General features: G+C 56.2%; 1 protein-coding gene across 2 annotated transcripts in view; it reads right to left on the bottom strand.

Moving 5' to 3' along the window:
* The window catches only part of CNGB1 (cyclic nucleotide gated channel subunit beta 1), a 71,948-nt gene that overhangs the window by 36,415 nt on the left and 21,240 nt on the right, over nt 1–14,293 (bottom strand). For both annotated transcript variants that reach the window (XM_079117593.1, XM_079117592.1), the window contains exons 12-16: nt 14,254–14,290; nt 9,109–9,268; nt 4,364–4,457; nt 3,819–3,855; nt 238–394 (exon numbers count right to left, since the gene is read on the bottom strand). In XM_079117593.1, the coding sequence (XP_078973719.1) occupies nt 238–394; nt 3,819–3,855; nt 4,364–4,457; nt 9,109–9,268; nt 14,254–14,290 (485 nt within the window). The remainder of the gene's footprint in view (nt 1–237; nt 395–3,818; nt 3,856–4,363; nt 4,458–9,108; nt 9,269–14,253; nt 14,291–14,293) is intronic.

Raw genomic sequence — 14,293 nt, 5'->3', positions numbered from 1 at the left:
TTGTCATCTTATTGATTATACTGTCATAGCTGAGGGCATTTGGGGCAGGGCCTCCTGTGAGAGCCCCTATAGAAAGGAATCAGGAGAACCAGGAGAGGGCGTCACGGTGCCAGCGTGACACCAACTTGCAGTGTGACTCAGCCAGCTGCTTCCCCTCTCTGGCCTCAGTCTCCTCATCTGTCACATGGATACGTGGTACAGTGCTCAGGAAAGCCCAAGAGAAGCATGAAAGGTAACCTGTGGGCCCCTGGGGCCGTGCCAGGGACCGTGAGGGTGTCGGATTTGGCAGGCGAAGGTGGTAGCTGCTCGGGGGCCTTCTCCTCCACGATGAGGGGGCAGCTGTCTGCCTCGGTGTCTTCCACCTGCACCTCTGGGTGATCTTTTGTGGCAGGCACTTGGGGAAAGGAAGACAGGAAGAGAGTCAGCGAGAGAGAAGCCACGGTGGCCTTCACGAATGTCCCCTTTCAGCTAAGGGCACAACCTGGCCACCAGCCTGCCACGTGCCCCACTGGCAGCTCTCAGCAATGATTCATTCTCAGTGTGTTCCTGGTTTTTTCTCTCTATGGCAAGCAGTGCTGGTTTTCCATTAGAAGAGTAATGCAAAATTTCAATGACATTAATTAAATTGAGAAGAGAATCAGTTACGTGAGGCATAAGAAGCAAGTAAAAGGAGAGTTGGCCCGAACAGGACAACAGGTACGGGGGACCCAGGGTGTGGGAGCCGGGGGCTCCTGGAGTAGAAGAGTTAAGGCTCGCCCACCAGGGGATGCAGCCCGCGGCAGCACCTCGTGTTGCGGAGACCATCTGAGTGCCACCTCGACTCAGGGGAGAGAGGGGTCTCCTTGTGAAGTGCTCCGTCCCACCACCTGGCCTGTCTCAGGGGCAGCTCTGCACAGGGTCCACCCAAAATAGCAAACCCATCAAAGGGAGAGTCGATAGGTCCGGTTTGAGCTAAAGCAGAAGGTGACAGGGGTCTGTCCAGAGGTGCCAGTATGTCCTTGAGCACTTTCATCGGCCAGTGAGCAGCAGTAGCTGAAAGCCACTGTGGGGACCTTGTGACAAAGGGATCCAGACAGGCCCTCCCTCTGCGCTCTCCGTGAGCACACCCTCCTCCTGGCCCGCCTGGAGTGGGATTTGCTGAGCAGATATTAACAGTCCTCAGAAAGCCTACTCTCAAGATCAGTAGATTCTGTCTGCAGTGGGTCCCGCTTTACTCTTTTATTATTCCCCTTCTTTTAATGTCCTCACCCCAAACTGCTAGCTCCTTGCCCAAGCTCCATAGCCCAGAGATCTGAGAAAGCGTGTTGTTCAGACTACAGTGCAAATGATATTTTAAACCCTGATGATCTGCAGAAAGCAATGTGTAATGCAAAGAAATAGATTGCTAAATGCAGAATTTTAGGCATGGTCAGGAGACTGAACCCTCTCACGTTGCCACCACAAAGCAAGAAGGAGCCTTGATCAGCAGAGGAAGAGGGAGTGTTTTCCCTGAGCACAGTCCCACACCCTGGCCACAGCACCATGCAAGAAGACAGCCCAAGCCATGCGCACGCTGCGGGCTCCAGCCTGCTGGACGGCTGAGATTAGATCGCACTACCTAGGCGACGGATGGAACTCCTGGTCTCCTTGGCGAAGCTGGAATTGGACAAGGCCGTTCTCCGGGTGACGAGGACAGGGATGCGGGTGATTGGGGGGCGGTAGCTGGGCACATTAGGGAGGTGCTCTGTCAGGTTTGGGGGTGCAGGCCTGGGGGCCACCTGACCAGGCGGCTGGTCCTGGACCAGGCGATTCAGCTCCATGTCCTGGCCTGGCTTAGCCATGGTGCTGGAGCCGGAAGGTCTCGGGCAGAGGTGTGACCCTGGGGACTGCAATCAGGAGCAGAACAGGGGAGGGGTGTAAGTGGGGCTCCTCCCCTCGGCACCAGCACAGAGCAGCGTGGCCACCTGCACTGTCCAAGGTCTGAAGCACCCATCACTCTTATTCCTGAAGTTCAGCATCAAAAGTGTCATCCGGTCATGTGGCCAGGCCACAGCAGCCCCAGAGCCCCTGACTCCTCTCTCTCCACTTACTAACTACATACAGCAGCACGACCCATCTCAGACTCAAGGAAAGTCAGAACCCCAGAACGCAGGACCAGATGCTTAGAACCAGAATCCCGGATTGAAAATATTCTTAGCCCAGTAGAACTGACCAGTCCAAAGAAACGCTGGAGGCAGATCAGTTTCACTCCTGGCCAGAAGCAGTCCCCTTTCCTGGGGCACTGGGGCCCCAACTGTACTGCAAGTGGAATCAGGGAGCAGCCAGTGTGTCCAATACCCAGGCCTGTGGTCCCCTGGGACCTAATTCAATGGTCAAGATGGAGGCCTGGCATGAGGAATTTTAAAATCACCCCCAGAATTCCAAGTTTGAGAACCAGGGCTCAAGGCCATTGGCTTTTCAAACACTAATGTGCAGAGCGATGGCCAGAGGACCTTGCTACACGTGGATTCTGACTGGGCTGGTCTGGGTGGACCTGGGGCTCTGCATTCCTCACCAGCTCCCAGGTGGCATGAAGCTGCCCGATCTAGATCCAGGCTCCTGAGTATCGGTGGACAGATGGCAGTGACTCGGTGCTTCTCGAGGGTGGCTTCCAGACCTCCTGCTTCCCAATACCTGGAGCAGGGGCTGAACCAGTCCCACTCTGCCTGCTGGACTTACTCAGCTACGTGGAGGCCCAGCGTGGGGCCTGGACTTAGTAGGTTTCCTACGGATGAACACTGAACTTCACAGAGACGCTTGGCAAAGACCAGCTGAAGGGCAAACTGGGGACACCCAGGGTTAGGACCCCAGCCCAGTACCATCTCCGTGGCTGGCTGGGACACGAACATCATCATCTCTACTACTGTCTCCTCCCTCTGTACCAGCCATGATGCTGAGCACCTTCAATCTGCCCAACAGACTTGGAGCTGGGTACTGGATTCAGGAGTCAGGATTCTGAGGGGTCACAGAACTGGCTTCGGGTCACACAGCAAGGAAGGGGAGAAAACTTCAGGTTGTGCCTTGACCTTGGAGCCAAATTTGGTATGCACAGCCTCAGTGGTGCCATCTGTGCAATGGTCTGTCTGTCTGGGTGCTGCTCAGTCCCCTGGACTCTCCCCACACCCATTCTTTATTTTTTGGGGGGAGGGGGACTAGGGGTTGAACTCAGGGGCGCTCGACCACTGAGCCACATCCCCAGCCCTATCTTGCCTTTTATTTAGAGACAGGGTCTCACTGAGTTGCTTAGGGCCTCACTTTTGCTGAGGCTGGCTTTGAACACGCAATCCTCCTGCCTCAGCCTCCTGAGCTGCTGGCATTACAGGTATGCACCACAGCAACCTGGCTCTCCCCACCATTCCATTCTTGGAGCTCTCAGGAGTAGGGGTACACTGGGCTCAGCCCTGAGAGCTCGGCAATCGGGACAAGCCCAGAGACAGAGTGTCCAGGGGCGCCATTTGCAGGCTGGGGTCCCGCTGTCCCTCACTTACATTCTGCTGTATCTGAGCTAAACCCTGGTGGCAGGACCCAAAGCTGCACCCCCTGAGAGGCCATGGCAGGGGCAGAGGTGGGGGCTAGGGCTTCCCCATTCCAGCCAGAGTCCGGGGGTCTCCTGCCATTTCCCTAGGACCTGTGGAAGATGTCATCCAGCCATGATAATGTGGCCCAAAGACACGGAGGATGGGCTTTGCTGAGGTCAGGGAGGTGGACAACAACTTGGAAGGAGGTGGAGGGAGAGGCGGAGAGGCCGCCGCCTGAAGGGAGCCCGACATTCTCATGCAGCCTTCCCCACCAACACCTACCTGCTGAGCTGGTGGCCCCCGCCTCCTCCGGAAGCTCCTGCAAAAATACAGAGGGAGCAGTGCTGGGCCGGCCCCTGGACACCTTGGCCGTCCTCACGGTCCCTCATTCTACTCTTGCCCTGCCCAGCCGGTCAGGCCCTGCTGGCCTGGCCCCTGGGGCACCTGGAAGGTGGCCTAGAGCCCGAGGAGGGCAGTGCACAGGAAGGCCCAGGCCCTGACACGGGGACAGCCTGTTCCTAGGGGCACCGAGCAACCAAAGCAGACCCCGCCACCCGGACAGCACTTCACAGGGCGGGACCCCTTTTGGATCCTCCTACAAACTGTGGAGGCCTTTATAGCCCCTACAGGTGGCCACTGAGGCCACATAGCAAGGTGGACGTAGCTCCACCTGACCCCACCCATGACCAAGGTCCCTCCTGACACCATCTGACCATCTGAGTGGGACCCTCCACACACTCCCCTCACCAGCCCCAAATCCCATAAGGAGCACGGACAGGCCCCAGCTCTCCGGCAAGGCCAGCCCAGGACCCAGGGGTTCCCCGTACCTGGAATGAGGCCTTCGGGGGCGGCTTCCCGCCTCCTCTGCTCTGGTCCACACTCGCCCGCACCAGCAAACAGCTATCCAGCAGGACACTGCGGCTGGGGGGCGGGAGGGGAGGACCAGGTTAGGAGTTTCACCAGTCCAACCCTGCTGGGCTCGAAGCTCTGGGCCAGGAACTGGGGGCAGAATGTCCCAGACCAGGCCCTTGTCCCCATCAGGCACCAGGGCAGTGTCCTGCTGACCATCACTCTGAGACACAGGCTCAGCAAGGGACTTGAGAAATAAGCCACAGCTCTCCTAGGACGGAGGGCTTCCCAGAGGAGGTGGCCTGAAAGCTGGGATCAAGGATGAGGATTTTAAAACCAGGAACAGGAAGCCAGGACCGCATGTGGCAGGAAGAGCACAGAGGAGGGAGGGAGGTGACATCCCCTGGGGTGTGGGCGGGAGGCACTGCATAAGGTTCAGGATTCACGCCCAGGAATTGCCCCTGAGTCTCCAGGCAACATAGTGGTCAGGCAGAGCAGGGAGCATAAGAAAACAAGGACCAGAGAGTTGAGTTCACCAGCACAAAAATCACACAGCAAATTTTCCCAAACCACACAAAACTCATCTCCAGGCCCTGGCTGTTTCTGTGCTTTGAGGTCAGTCACACACAACTGTGGAAGCTTTCAGTGGCCATTGACCCAGGCAGCAGGCACACAGGAGTGACCGGGTCAGAGTGAGCCACGGGGCAGGGAGCTCTGTGGCAAGTGGGGAGCCCAACACTACTTGCATAGCGCCCCCACTCGACTGGGAATGAATCTTGCAATTTTCAAGAGAAGCCTGAACTACAAGTTTTGAAGGTAGAATTTCCTGATATTTAGATGCCAATAACTAATTCCAATTAATTTGAATATTATTATGTAGGTATTTAAAAAAAGAGCCTTTCTCCAGACAAAATCAAGCCCTTAGACGTCTAAGGATAACCTCTGCGTTAGAGGCTGCGTCAGAACCAGGGGCTGATGAGACTTCTGCAGTTGGGGTTAGTCGAGCTTCTGAACGGCCCCGCCTCAGCCCTTGGTCCCTGTCTCCAAGAGGCTTATTTAAGATGCTCTGGGGTGTCCACCACCCGGAAGGCCCAGGTTCATTCTTGTCTACCCAGGAGGCCTAATCTCAGCCTTCTCGAGGCGGGTGAGGAGGTGGGGACAGGAGCTAGCCAAGTGGGTTCCATCCAGCCACCAGGGAGCAGGAATCAGCCCCCATCACAGTGTGGGCCGCTGGCCAGGCGCTGCGCCAAGCACTCTGCCCCGAGTGTCTCCCTGACTCTTCCTGCAAACAACCCCGAGGGACCAGAGCTGTGGCTGAGACCATTCCAGCTCAGAAGACAGAGGCTCAGAGAGGCTCAATGGCTGGTCCATGGTCACACAGCCTGTAACAAGGAGAGCCTGGAAAAGTCGTAGGTGCCTCAGACCCCAAAGCTGTGTGCACCTCTCAGTTCTGCTGCCCACCTCTGAGCAGCAACGGGGCCCCACGTGACACGAGGAGTGGGACAAGGGTTTGAATGACATAGTGCCCAACTCACATTATTTCCCTTCTCTGTGTTGACATTTCCACTCTCAGGGTAATGCTCCCCACTTTGCCTGGCACAAAATTGATTTTTTGATAGCGTCAAGTCACAAGAGCAGGGCCATATTATGACTTTCATGGGTCCTGAGCACATCCACTTTCCTAGGCCCCTCATCCCCCAAAACCCTAGTAAAAACTGTTTTATGACTGCAATATCTTGCAACATTTTTCTGCTATCTCAAAGTCCTTTGGGGGGTAATCTGATTTTAAAAGACATTGGAACATTCTCAGGGCTGGGGTATTGCTCAGTGGGAGAATTAGCAGGCAGGAAGCGCTGGGTTTGAGCCTCAGCCCCGTGGAAAACAAACACAAGAAAAACCAGAAATGTTCTCGCAGGTCCCTGAAAGTACTGTGGGCACGGTGCCTACTACACAAAATGTCACCTTGCATGACTGTTGAACTCCAGACCTCTGCTGCAAGGGGCAGGACTGGCATCTCCCTCCCCGAAGAGACACAAGACCCTTCTCTGAAAGGCCCTGGAAATGAGCCACCCCTGTCCCAGCCAGAGGCATCTGAGGTTCCATTCTTTCCTCTATCAGGCCAGGAAATCACTGTCTAGCCTTGGGCAAGTCACCTGGAAGCCCTGGGGTTGGCTCTGTCTGCTCATCTGTCAAACGGGCAGGACTCACCTGGTCTATACAGCCTGAATTACGTGTGTGCGTGAGGTCAGAAGGGCCAGTGACCCTCAGAGAAAAATCAAAAGAGACTGTCAGTGTGGTTCTTGTGATTTTTCTAAATCTTTTACCTCCAAACACGGAAAGCAGTTTTCCTTGTCTAAAGTACAAGGCTCTGTGTTCACTCTGGAGCCAGCCTGACTAGGGACAGAACCCCAGCTCTGTGCTTCCTGGCAGACCAGCCCTGGGCATGCAGGGCACCATCTCTGAGCCTCAGTTCCCCCTTCTGTGAAATGGGATTGATAACAGAACCTGCCACTCTGACTGTCTGAGCAGTGTCTCACATGGAAAAAAGTACCAGTCAGATGACAGCTATTATCATTACTGTTCTTGTCATTGCTGTCATTAATCCCAAGGAGGTGGTGATTGGCAGGGCTATGAAATCACCCACATGGACTGGGGAATGTTTTGCACAAATAGCTTCCATTATCCACGCACCAACAAGCCCAGTGGTGGCCCTGCCAACATCACCAAGGGCTGTTGGGGGGTCCATGCACCGAAGTCTAACTGTCTCCAACCAATAGTGTGCCCAGTACCTGCCAAGGTTCCCTCTTACCCAGCCCACAAGCAGCAGCCTAGCAACTTCCAGAAAGTTCTCAAGCCTCAGGGATCTCCAAGCAAAGGAACAGAGATTGACCAAGGGACTTGGGGATGACTAATGGCAGCCAGCTCACAAGGGCTTGCCAATTTACTCCTCCCCCAACCACCCCAGCAGGCTGTGTCCCCAAGGTAGGGTCCTCCCTGTCACCTTCAGCACACTCTTCCCCTGAAACCCCAGCCACCAAGGAAGGGAACAGGGGAGTGCTCAGGCAGAAGCAGCCACCTACTTGGGTCTCTCGGTCTTTGCCAGCAAGGGCGCCCATGATGCGGTTCAGCTGAAGACTGTGCCCTTCACCCCAAGCCTGGGGTCCGTGCATGTGTGGAGCTTGGCGAGCCCCGGCCCTGCCAGGAGTCCAGCTCCCAAGCCAGAGTGGCTCCAATGGCAGCTGAGCCACCAGTCCTTCCTGCCTCTAATCAGATCCAAGGGAAGTGCAGGGGACTCTGCAGAAACATCCCCAGGGAGGCCGGGTGGGGACCGAAAGACCACAGTTGCTAGGAAAAGCTGAGCTGTTGCCTGCAGAGATGGGGTTGCTAGGTAACCATCTACGTTACCAGGGCCCTGGCGTCATCAGTAACCTGTGCCTCTGCAAAGCTGGCCAAGAGCATCCTTCCCCAGACGGCAAGACACTGTTAGCACTCTACATAGAAGCAGGTCGAAGGCAGAGGGAGACGCGGGCTCGCTACTGAAGCTCCAGGGCACCACGGTCTCCACCTCTGGGATGCGGTGGGGTGGCAGGGCCCAGAGCGAAGAGTTAGGGAGGCAGGCTTAGTGTTTGTAGAAGGAGCAAGTTCACAAGTCAGATGTGCCTGGGTGGCCCCCTGCCATTGGAGGTAAGCAGGTAGGGTTTGTGTGGCTTCCTGGCAAAGTTGGAAGAAAGATGTGTGAGCTGAGCAAAGGTGGACGAGGAGTTGGGGTCCCCGGCCTCCAGCCCTGAAATCCTGCGCTGGTCTCTTGGTTTAACTATGTCCTGACTGGGACCAAAAGTGACCCTCTGTGGTGAGGAGAGCATCAGCAACCCTGAGGGGCACCTATTTCGGATGAGACCCACCACATCCATCTCACAGCTGGCCCTAGGGATCCTCTGCTGGGACCTGCTGGTGGTCCCACAGTTATGGAGGCAGAAGCTCTGACTCCCCAGTCCACCTGCCCAGGTCACTTCACAAATGATGCAAAGTGGCATTTCTGATGGCAAAGTCCATGCTACAGACCCTCCTGCTGTTACGCTGCCTCAGGCTAAGGCTGGAGGTTCAGTTCTTTGAGTTGATTATCTCAGTCATGTCGTTAGAGTAACAGAAAGCCGGCAACACATGACAAAATGTCCACCGTGGTGGCGGGTTAAATGAATGATGGTATGCTCATAGGATGGAGTTCTATAGAGCTATGAAAATGATAAGGATGATCTCTGCAGACTGAATGTGGGGAGACCTCAAGGTACATTACTGGATGAACGCAGCAAGGTGCAGACAGTTGAAGATATATTATCTTTCAGCCAAAAGAAAATAGAGGGGGCCATGCAAGCTTGGATGTGCCCAGACTGTCTCTGAGATGGGGCATCAGAATGTGGCGCACACCTGCAATCCCAGTGACTTGGGGCTGAGGCAGGAGGATTGCAAGTTCAAGGTCCGCCTCAGCAACTTAGCAAGACCCTGTCTCAAAATAAAATATTTAAAAGGGCTGGAGATATGACTCAGGGGTGGTGCATCCCTGGGTGCACTTTCCAGTACCAAAAAGTACCAGGTGTGACCTATGGGAGGCGGGTGGGCTTGGCGCCTGCCCTGTGCCCTCCTAGACCTGTAGGATTCCACACTGCATGCCTACTACCTTCTCAAACAGTCACGGACCCTTTCTGGGGACTTCTCTGGCTCCCACCTGGGCATCTCCACCACGGCCTTGTTCTCCTCCTCGCAAGCTGGAACCATCTCCATCTCCTGCGGGCTGGCGCTGAGGTCCTGCTGGACATCCTCCCAGTGAGAGTCAACATCTTCTAGGATAAGGTCGGGCTCTGCTTGCTGCTCAGGGAGGACACTGACTGCAGGGACAGGAGGAGCCACCTGTGAGACTCCTGCAGGGGAATCGGGAGTCTCAGGAAGCCCAGGGAAGCTTGGCCATCTCCAGCAGCACCTCAGCTCCTGGCCAGGTCAAGGGAAATGCCGCTGTTGCCAGAGGGACCATCATGACCCCATCCGTGCCAAGCGACAGGTAGAAGCCACGGCCATTAGCCTTGCGTGGTCTCCTCCCTCTTTCCTCCTGAGACTGAGCTTTGCCAATGGCTGACCTGTTCTGTTTCTCACTGGGGCCTCCTTTGCAGTTTGTGACAGAGCAGAGAGAAGACTTCCTTCCAACCAGAGCATTGCAGGTGGTGCCAAAAGACCAGGCATGGGGTCCGTCTTGCCCCCTCTGTGCAGGGCAGCCCAGACAGTCCCAAGGGGCGCAGAGGAAGCCTGCCTGCCACTGGCTGGCTGGGTGCAGACCCGTAAGCTCAGCACTTGATCCCGGGAGCGCTTCCCTGCCTCTTGGGTCCAGAAACTGCTTTCCCCAAGGGAACTCAACTTTCCCACGGGGTGGAGAATTTCAGGAGTCCGTAATTTTGAACATTTCCCCACACACTCAGATCCCTGACTATGGAAACACTTTGGACCTTTGAGATTGGCAGAAGTGGGGACAGGGGAGGCTCATCAGGAACCCCACCCCAGATCAGTGTCTGGGAGAAAGGGAGAGAATCCCTAGATACCAGGTGTTCCGAAAAAGCTCCAGGGGTCTTGGTGGCCCTCAAGCTGAGCATGAATTAGTAACGGTGACTTTAAATGGAAGCTGGCCTCAGTCTTTTCCTGTGATTTTGGAAGTTATTGCTCATGGTGTAGCATAACGACAATAAAAGCATAATCACAGTAACAGCAGCAGCATTCCTCAGTATCACAGAGGGCCAGGCCTGTGCTCAGAGGTGACACGATTCCTTCCATTAGTACTCACACAATCTTCTGAGGTGGGAATAATAATTATCCCCATTTTATTTCCTCTCTTATATTTGATTCCCCATTTTACAGATGAGCAAACTGAAACAAAAATCATCACTTTCTTTTATGGGGTGTTTCCCATGGGCCAGGCCTAGGACTCCCAGCTTCCAGGTAAAGATATTATCCCTGTCAAGTGCCTGTATGTCCCCAGGGAAGCCCTTGCACGCACCCGCACCCTGAACTACCCATGTCTACAGTGGCTCCTCGCCTCTGTACTCCAAGAGTCCCCTGGGGAGCAATTTCCTGCCTGAGCATTACAGGAGACAGTGGAGGACAACTTCCCACCACCTGGCTGAAGAGCTGGCTGGCTGTCACAGCACCCCAAAGAGAGCAGCACTTTCCCCATTTTACAGCCCAAGCCAGCTCAGAGAGGCTGAACTACTTGTCCAAGGTCACACAGGGAGTCAGAGGCAGAGTCAAGTCTCCTGACACCTGTGTCCCCAGCATCCGGAGAGCCTCGGTGGCGCTGGTGGCCGCCCTGTGTGGGAAGCATCCTCAGGGTCGGTGCCGTCCTCCCCTGGCCGCTTGCTCTCACCTCATGGAGTCCTCCTCGTGGTGGTGCTCCAGGGGAGCACTCCAGGCTTCCCCTTCCTGCTCTGCAGCAGGCCCGTCAGGCCACCCCAGGCTGACCCTAGATGTGGCAGCTCTGAGAAGAGGGTGGTGCCACGGCCACCAGCCAGGAAGGGCGGTGGGCGGCGAGTGCCCTCCCTGCAGGGGTCTGATGCTCCCCATCCCCGGGGCTCCACCCGGCAGCCCCAGCGCTGCCCTGCCTGGACCTCCCACCTCATGGTCAGTGACCTCTCTCCCTCAGCACCATTGCATGGGGTTCTGACCCCAAGGAAAGTGCCCCTGTTTCCAGGGTCAGGGAGCCCAGGTGCAGGGGATCCTGGGAAAGCCCCCACCGGACCCCAGGTCGCTGGCCAAGCTGGGGCCCGGCTCCGAGCCATCCTCTGTGGCAGGCCTGGGTGTGTTCTTGCTCATTCTGCCTCTCCCCAGTCCAGGCCCACCTCTCCTTGCCGGCCCGAAGCACGGACCTGTCACTCACTGGAGATTCCTAACAGTAGCTGTCCCTCATCATCAGAACCATAGGAGCAGCCTCCTGGAAAGGCAGATTCCAAGGCCACCGTATTCTAACCATGAGGTCCGAGGGTGGGAACTCTACAGAGTCGTCCCCCAGTTGCTCTGATGACTCTCCCTGCCTCCAGTGCTTGCTCAGCCTCAGAGTAATCTCCGGGAAGTCACTCCTCTGCTCAGCCACCTTCAGTGGCTCCCCATTGCCCACAGTCCAGTTCAGCTGAAGTCAGGCTCAAGGACTCTAGCTTCACCTTCAGCATTAGGGACTGGGCCTTTAGACAGCCGAGGCGTCACCCCCTGCCCCCCATGCCCCTCCCTCTCCTTCCTCCAGGCATTTTCTCGCTTTATTCCCCCTATTGGAATGGCCCTCCCCTCCCTGTCAGTGTGAGACATCGGAGTCTCAAACTCAAATGGAGGATGTGAATGAAGGAACAGGTGCCACCTGCCCCAGCCAGAGCATCCCAGGTTGGGAGGGAAGCCGGACATTCTACATAAAGTCGCCTGCATAGTAAATGCTGGCAATCATTCTGATTTTTAAAATCACCCTTTGGTCCAAACAAAAACATCCCTGGGCCAGCTGGACCCCAGGACTCCTAGCTAGTTCCTCCTGCACCCCAAGACCACAAGCCACAGCCCACTCGGCTCACCCACTTTTAAAATCTAAACACGTGTTTCAGCCTTGTCCTAAGCAATATATCATGCCGTCACAGGGGTGTGGGGATATTCATGCCTTTTTAATGTTGATTTTGATGTCACTGTCACTGGTGGCCCCCAGCCTGTCCAGAGAGACAAAGTGGCAGGCTTTGGACGGGAAAATTCGGACGGAGCCAGGTGCCACACGAGGCTGGGTAAGGTCTTCTCAAAGAGAAGCTCCATGCTGAGGCCTCATGGGCTTTCCACAGCCTTCCACTGAGGAAGTCCCCCTGCTGTCTAGCCTAAATCTCCCAGGCTACTCTTGGCCGACCTTCCCCTCGTGTTGGCCTGGGTCAGGTGCCCTGAGAGGAGGCAGCTGGGGGACTGTGTGCCGTGACTCTGGCTCTGCTTGCCCTGCCTGGGAGCCTGGGGAGGGGCCAGCGGCTCACTGATCCAGCGGGGAGGGGGCCCATGGCCTCCCCCTGCCCTCCAGCCCCTGAACGTCTTCTCTTCCAGGCGTCCTTCTTTCCTTCCGTCCATCCATCCGTCTGTCCATCTGGGCTCTCCTAGACCCCTTCTCCCTTGTTTCAGAGGCCTCCAGCGGCCGCCATCCCTGCAACAAAGGAGAAGTCAGCAGGGCGGGCAGCTGGTGGGCAGGCAGAAGGGACGGACGGATGGACGGATGGACGGAAGGGGAGGCCAGGGGACAGAGCGGGGAGGAGAGGGGAGCTCCTTCCCCAGCCCGTCGGGCACCTCATGCAGTGGGTTGACAGTGTCCCCCAAAATGATAAGTTCAAGTTCTAATCCTATTACCTGTGAATGTGACCTTATTTGGAAATAGGGTCTTTACAGACTTGATTACGTTAAGGATCTCAGGATGAGCTCATCCTGGCTTTAGGGTGGCCCCTAAATCCAGTAACTGACATCCTAGCAAAGGAAAGTCAAGGGAGGTGTGGCACGCAGAGTCACAGAGGAAAGTCCACCTGGAGACTCACACAGGGTCGGGGGCAGCTGGAAGCCAAGGAGCCCCAGGTGTGGCCACAGCCTCCTGAGGCCAGGGGGAGGCAGGGACAATCCCTCTCTCAAAGCCTCAGAAGAGACCCTCCTGCCAATGCCTTGACTCTGGACTTCTGGCATTCAAACTGCGAGAGAGAACACTTCTGCTGTCTTAGGCCACCTGGTTTGTGGTCATTTGTTACGGCAGCCCTGCACTATGCCTGTCCCCACTATCAAGCTGGGTGCCCATCTGTGACCTACCTGCTCCCGGAACTGCAGGCGGCCCTGACTACAGTGGGCTGGGAGTCCTGAGTCCTTCCAGAGGAGCAGAAAGGAAGAAAAAATGCCCAGCTTCCAGCCCCCGAGCCCTCTGAAGGGCCCCTGTCCCAGGAGCCAGTCTGGGTTCCTTTAGCTTTTGCCCGACTCAGCAGCTACTGTTGGGCGGATGTCGTTACTACTCCATCATTTGCTCTGTGACCCTGGGCAGGTGCCTTCAGTTCTCTGAGCTCTTGTCCCCCATCTGCCCCAACAGCCATGGAGGGCCCTTCACTGCATGCTCAGGGTGGCCAGGAGCTCCATGAGAGACTGGGCCTGTCCTGTCCTGAGGCGGGAGTGCTCTGCTGCTCCTTGGGTTGTTGTCATGACTACCTTGAACCCTAATACCTCTCATGGCTCCTCTGCCAGACCCAAGCCCTGAAGTCAGCCATTTGTCTGTGTCCCAAGCCACAGTGGTCACCCCAGCTTCAGAGTGCTCAGGAAGGCTACCATCAACCCTGGGGTTGGACACAGCATAACAGCACAGCAGAGAGTGGTCCTGGGACAGCCTGACCCGGCTCAGAAGGCCCATGTCCAGGATGGAACAGGGGCTGCCGCTGCCCACAAGCCTGGCCTGCAGTGGGCTGTCCCTCATCATTTGCCTAGTGATGAATGAATCACTGCATGTCAAGAGGCCATGAAGCAGATTCTACCCCCAGCATACCCTGTGGGGCCTCAGTCCCTGTCCCCCAATCCTGGCTCAGGGCTGGGATAAAAGGCATCTATATCTTCTCACCCCAGCTGCAGGTGAGGGGACACCCTGCCCGCTCAAGGGTGCTCCAGTCTATGGGATCTGGTTTCCTCAGGGACACGTCACCACTCTCCCTCGCCCTACCAGGCTGAACAGAGATGGCACCTGCTCAGCAGGGGCCTCTCTCAGCTCCAAGTCAGGAGGCCCCAATTATATCCCTGACTCGAACCCTAGCTTAACAAGCCATCCTTCCGGGGATGTACCCAGAACCCACAAACGGGCAGCACTTACTGGTCTGCACGTCACACATCTCAGGGAAGCCAGGCTCCTG

Source organism: Sciurus vulgaris, assembly GCF_902686455.1.
Source record: "Sciurus vulgaris genome assembly, chromosome: 17".
Lineage (NCBI taxonomy): Eukaryota > Metazoa > Chordata > Mammalia > Rodentia > Sciuridae > Sciurus > Sciurus vulgaris.
Note: the sequence above shows the minus strand (reverse complement) of the source record. Positions and strands in the feature narration are given on the sequence as shown.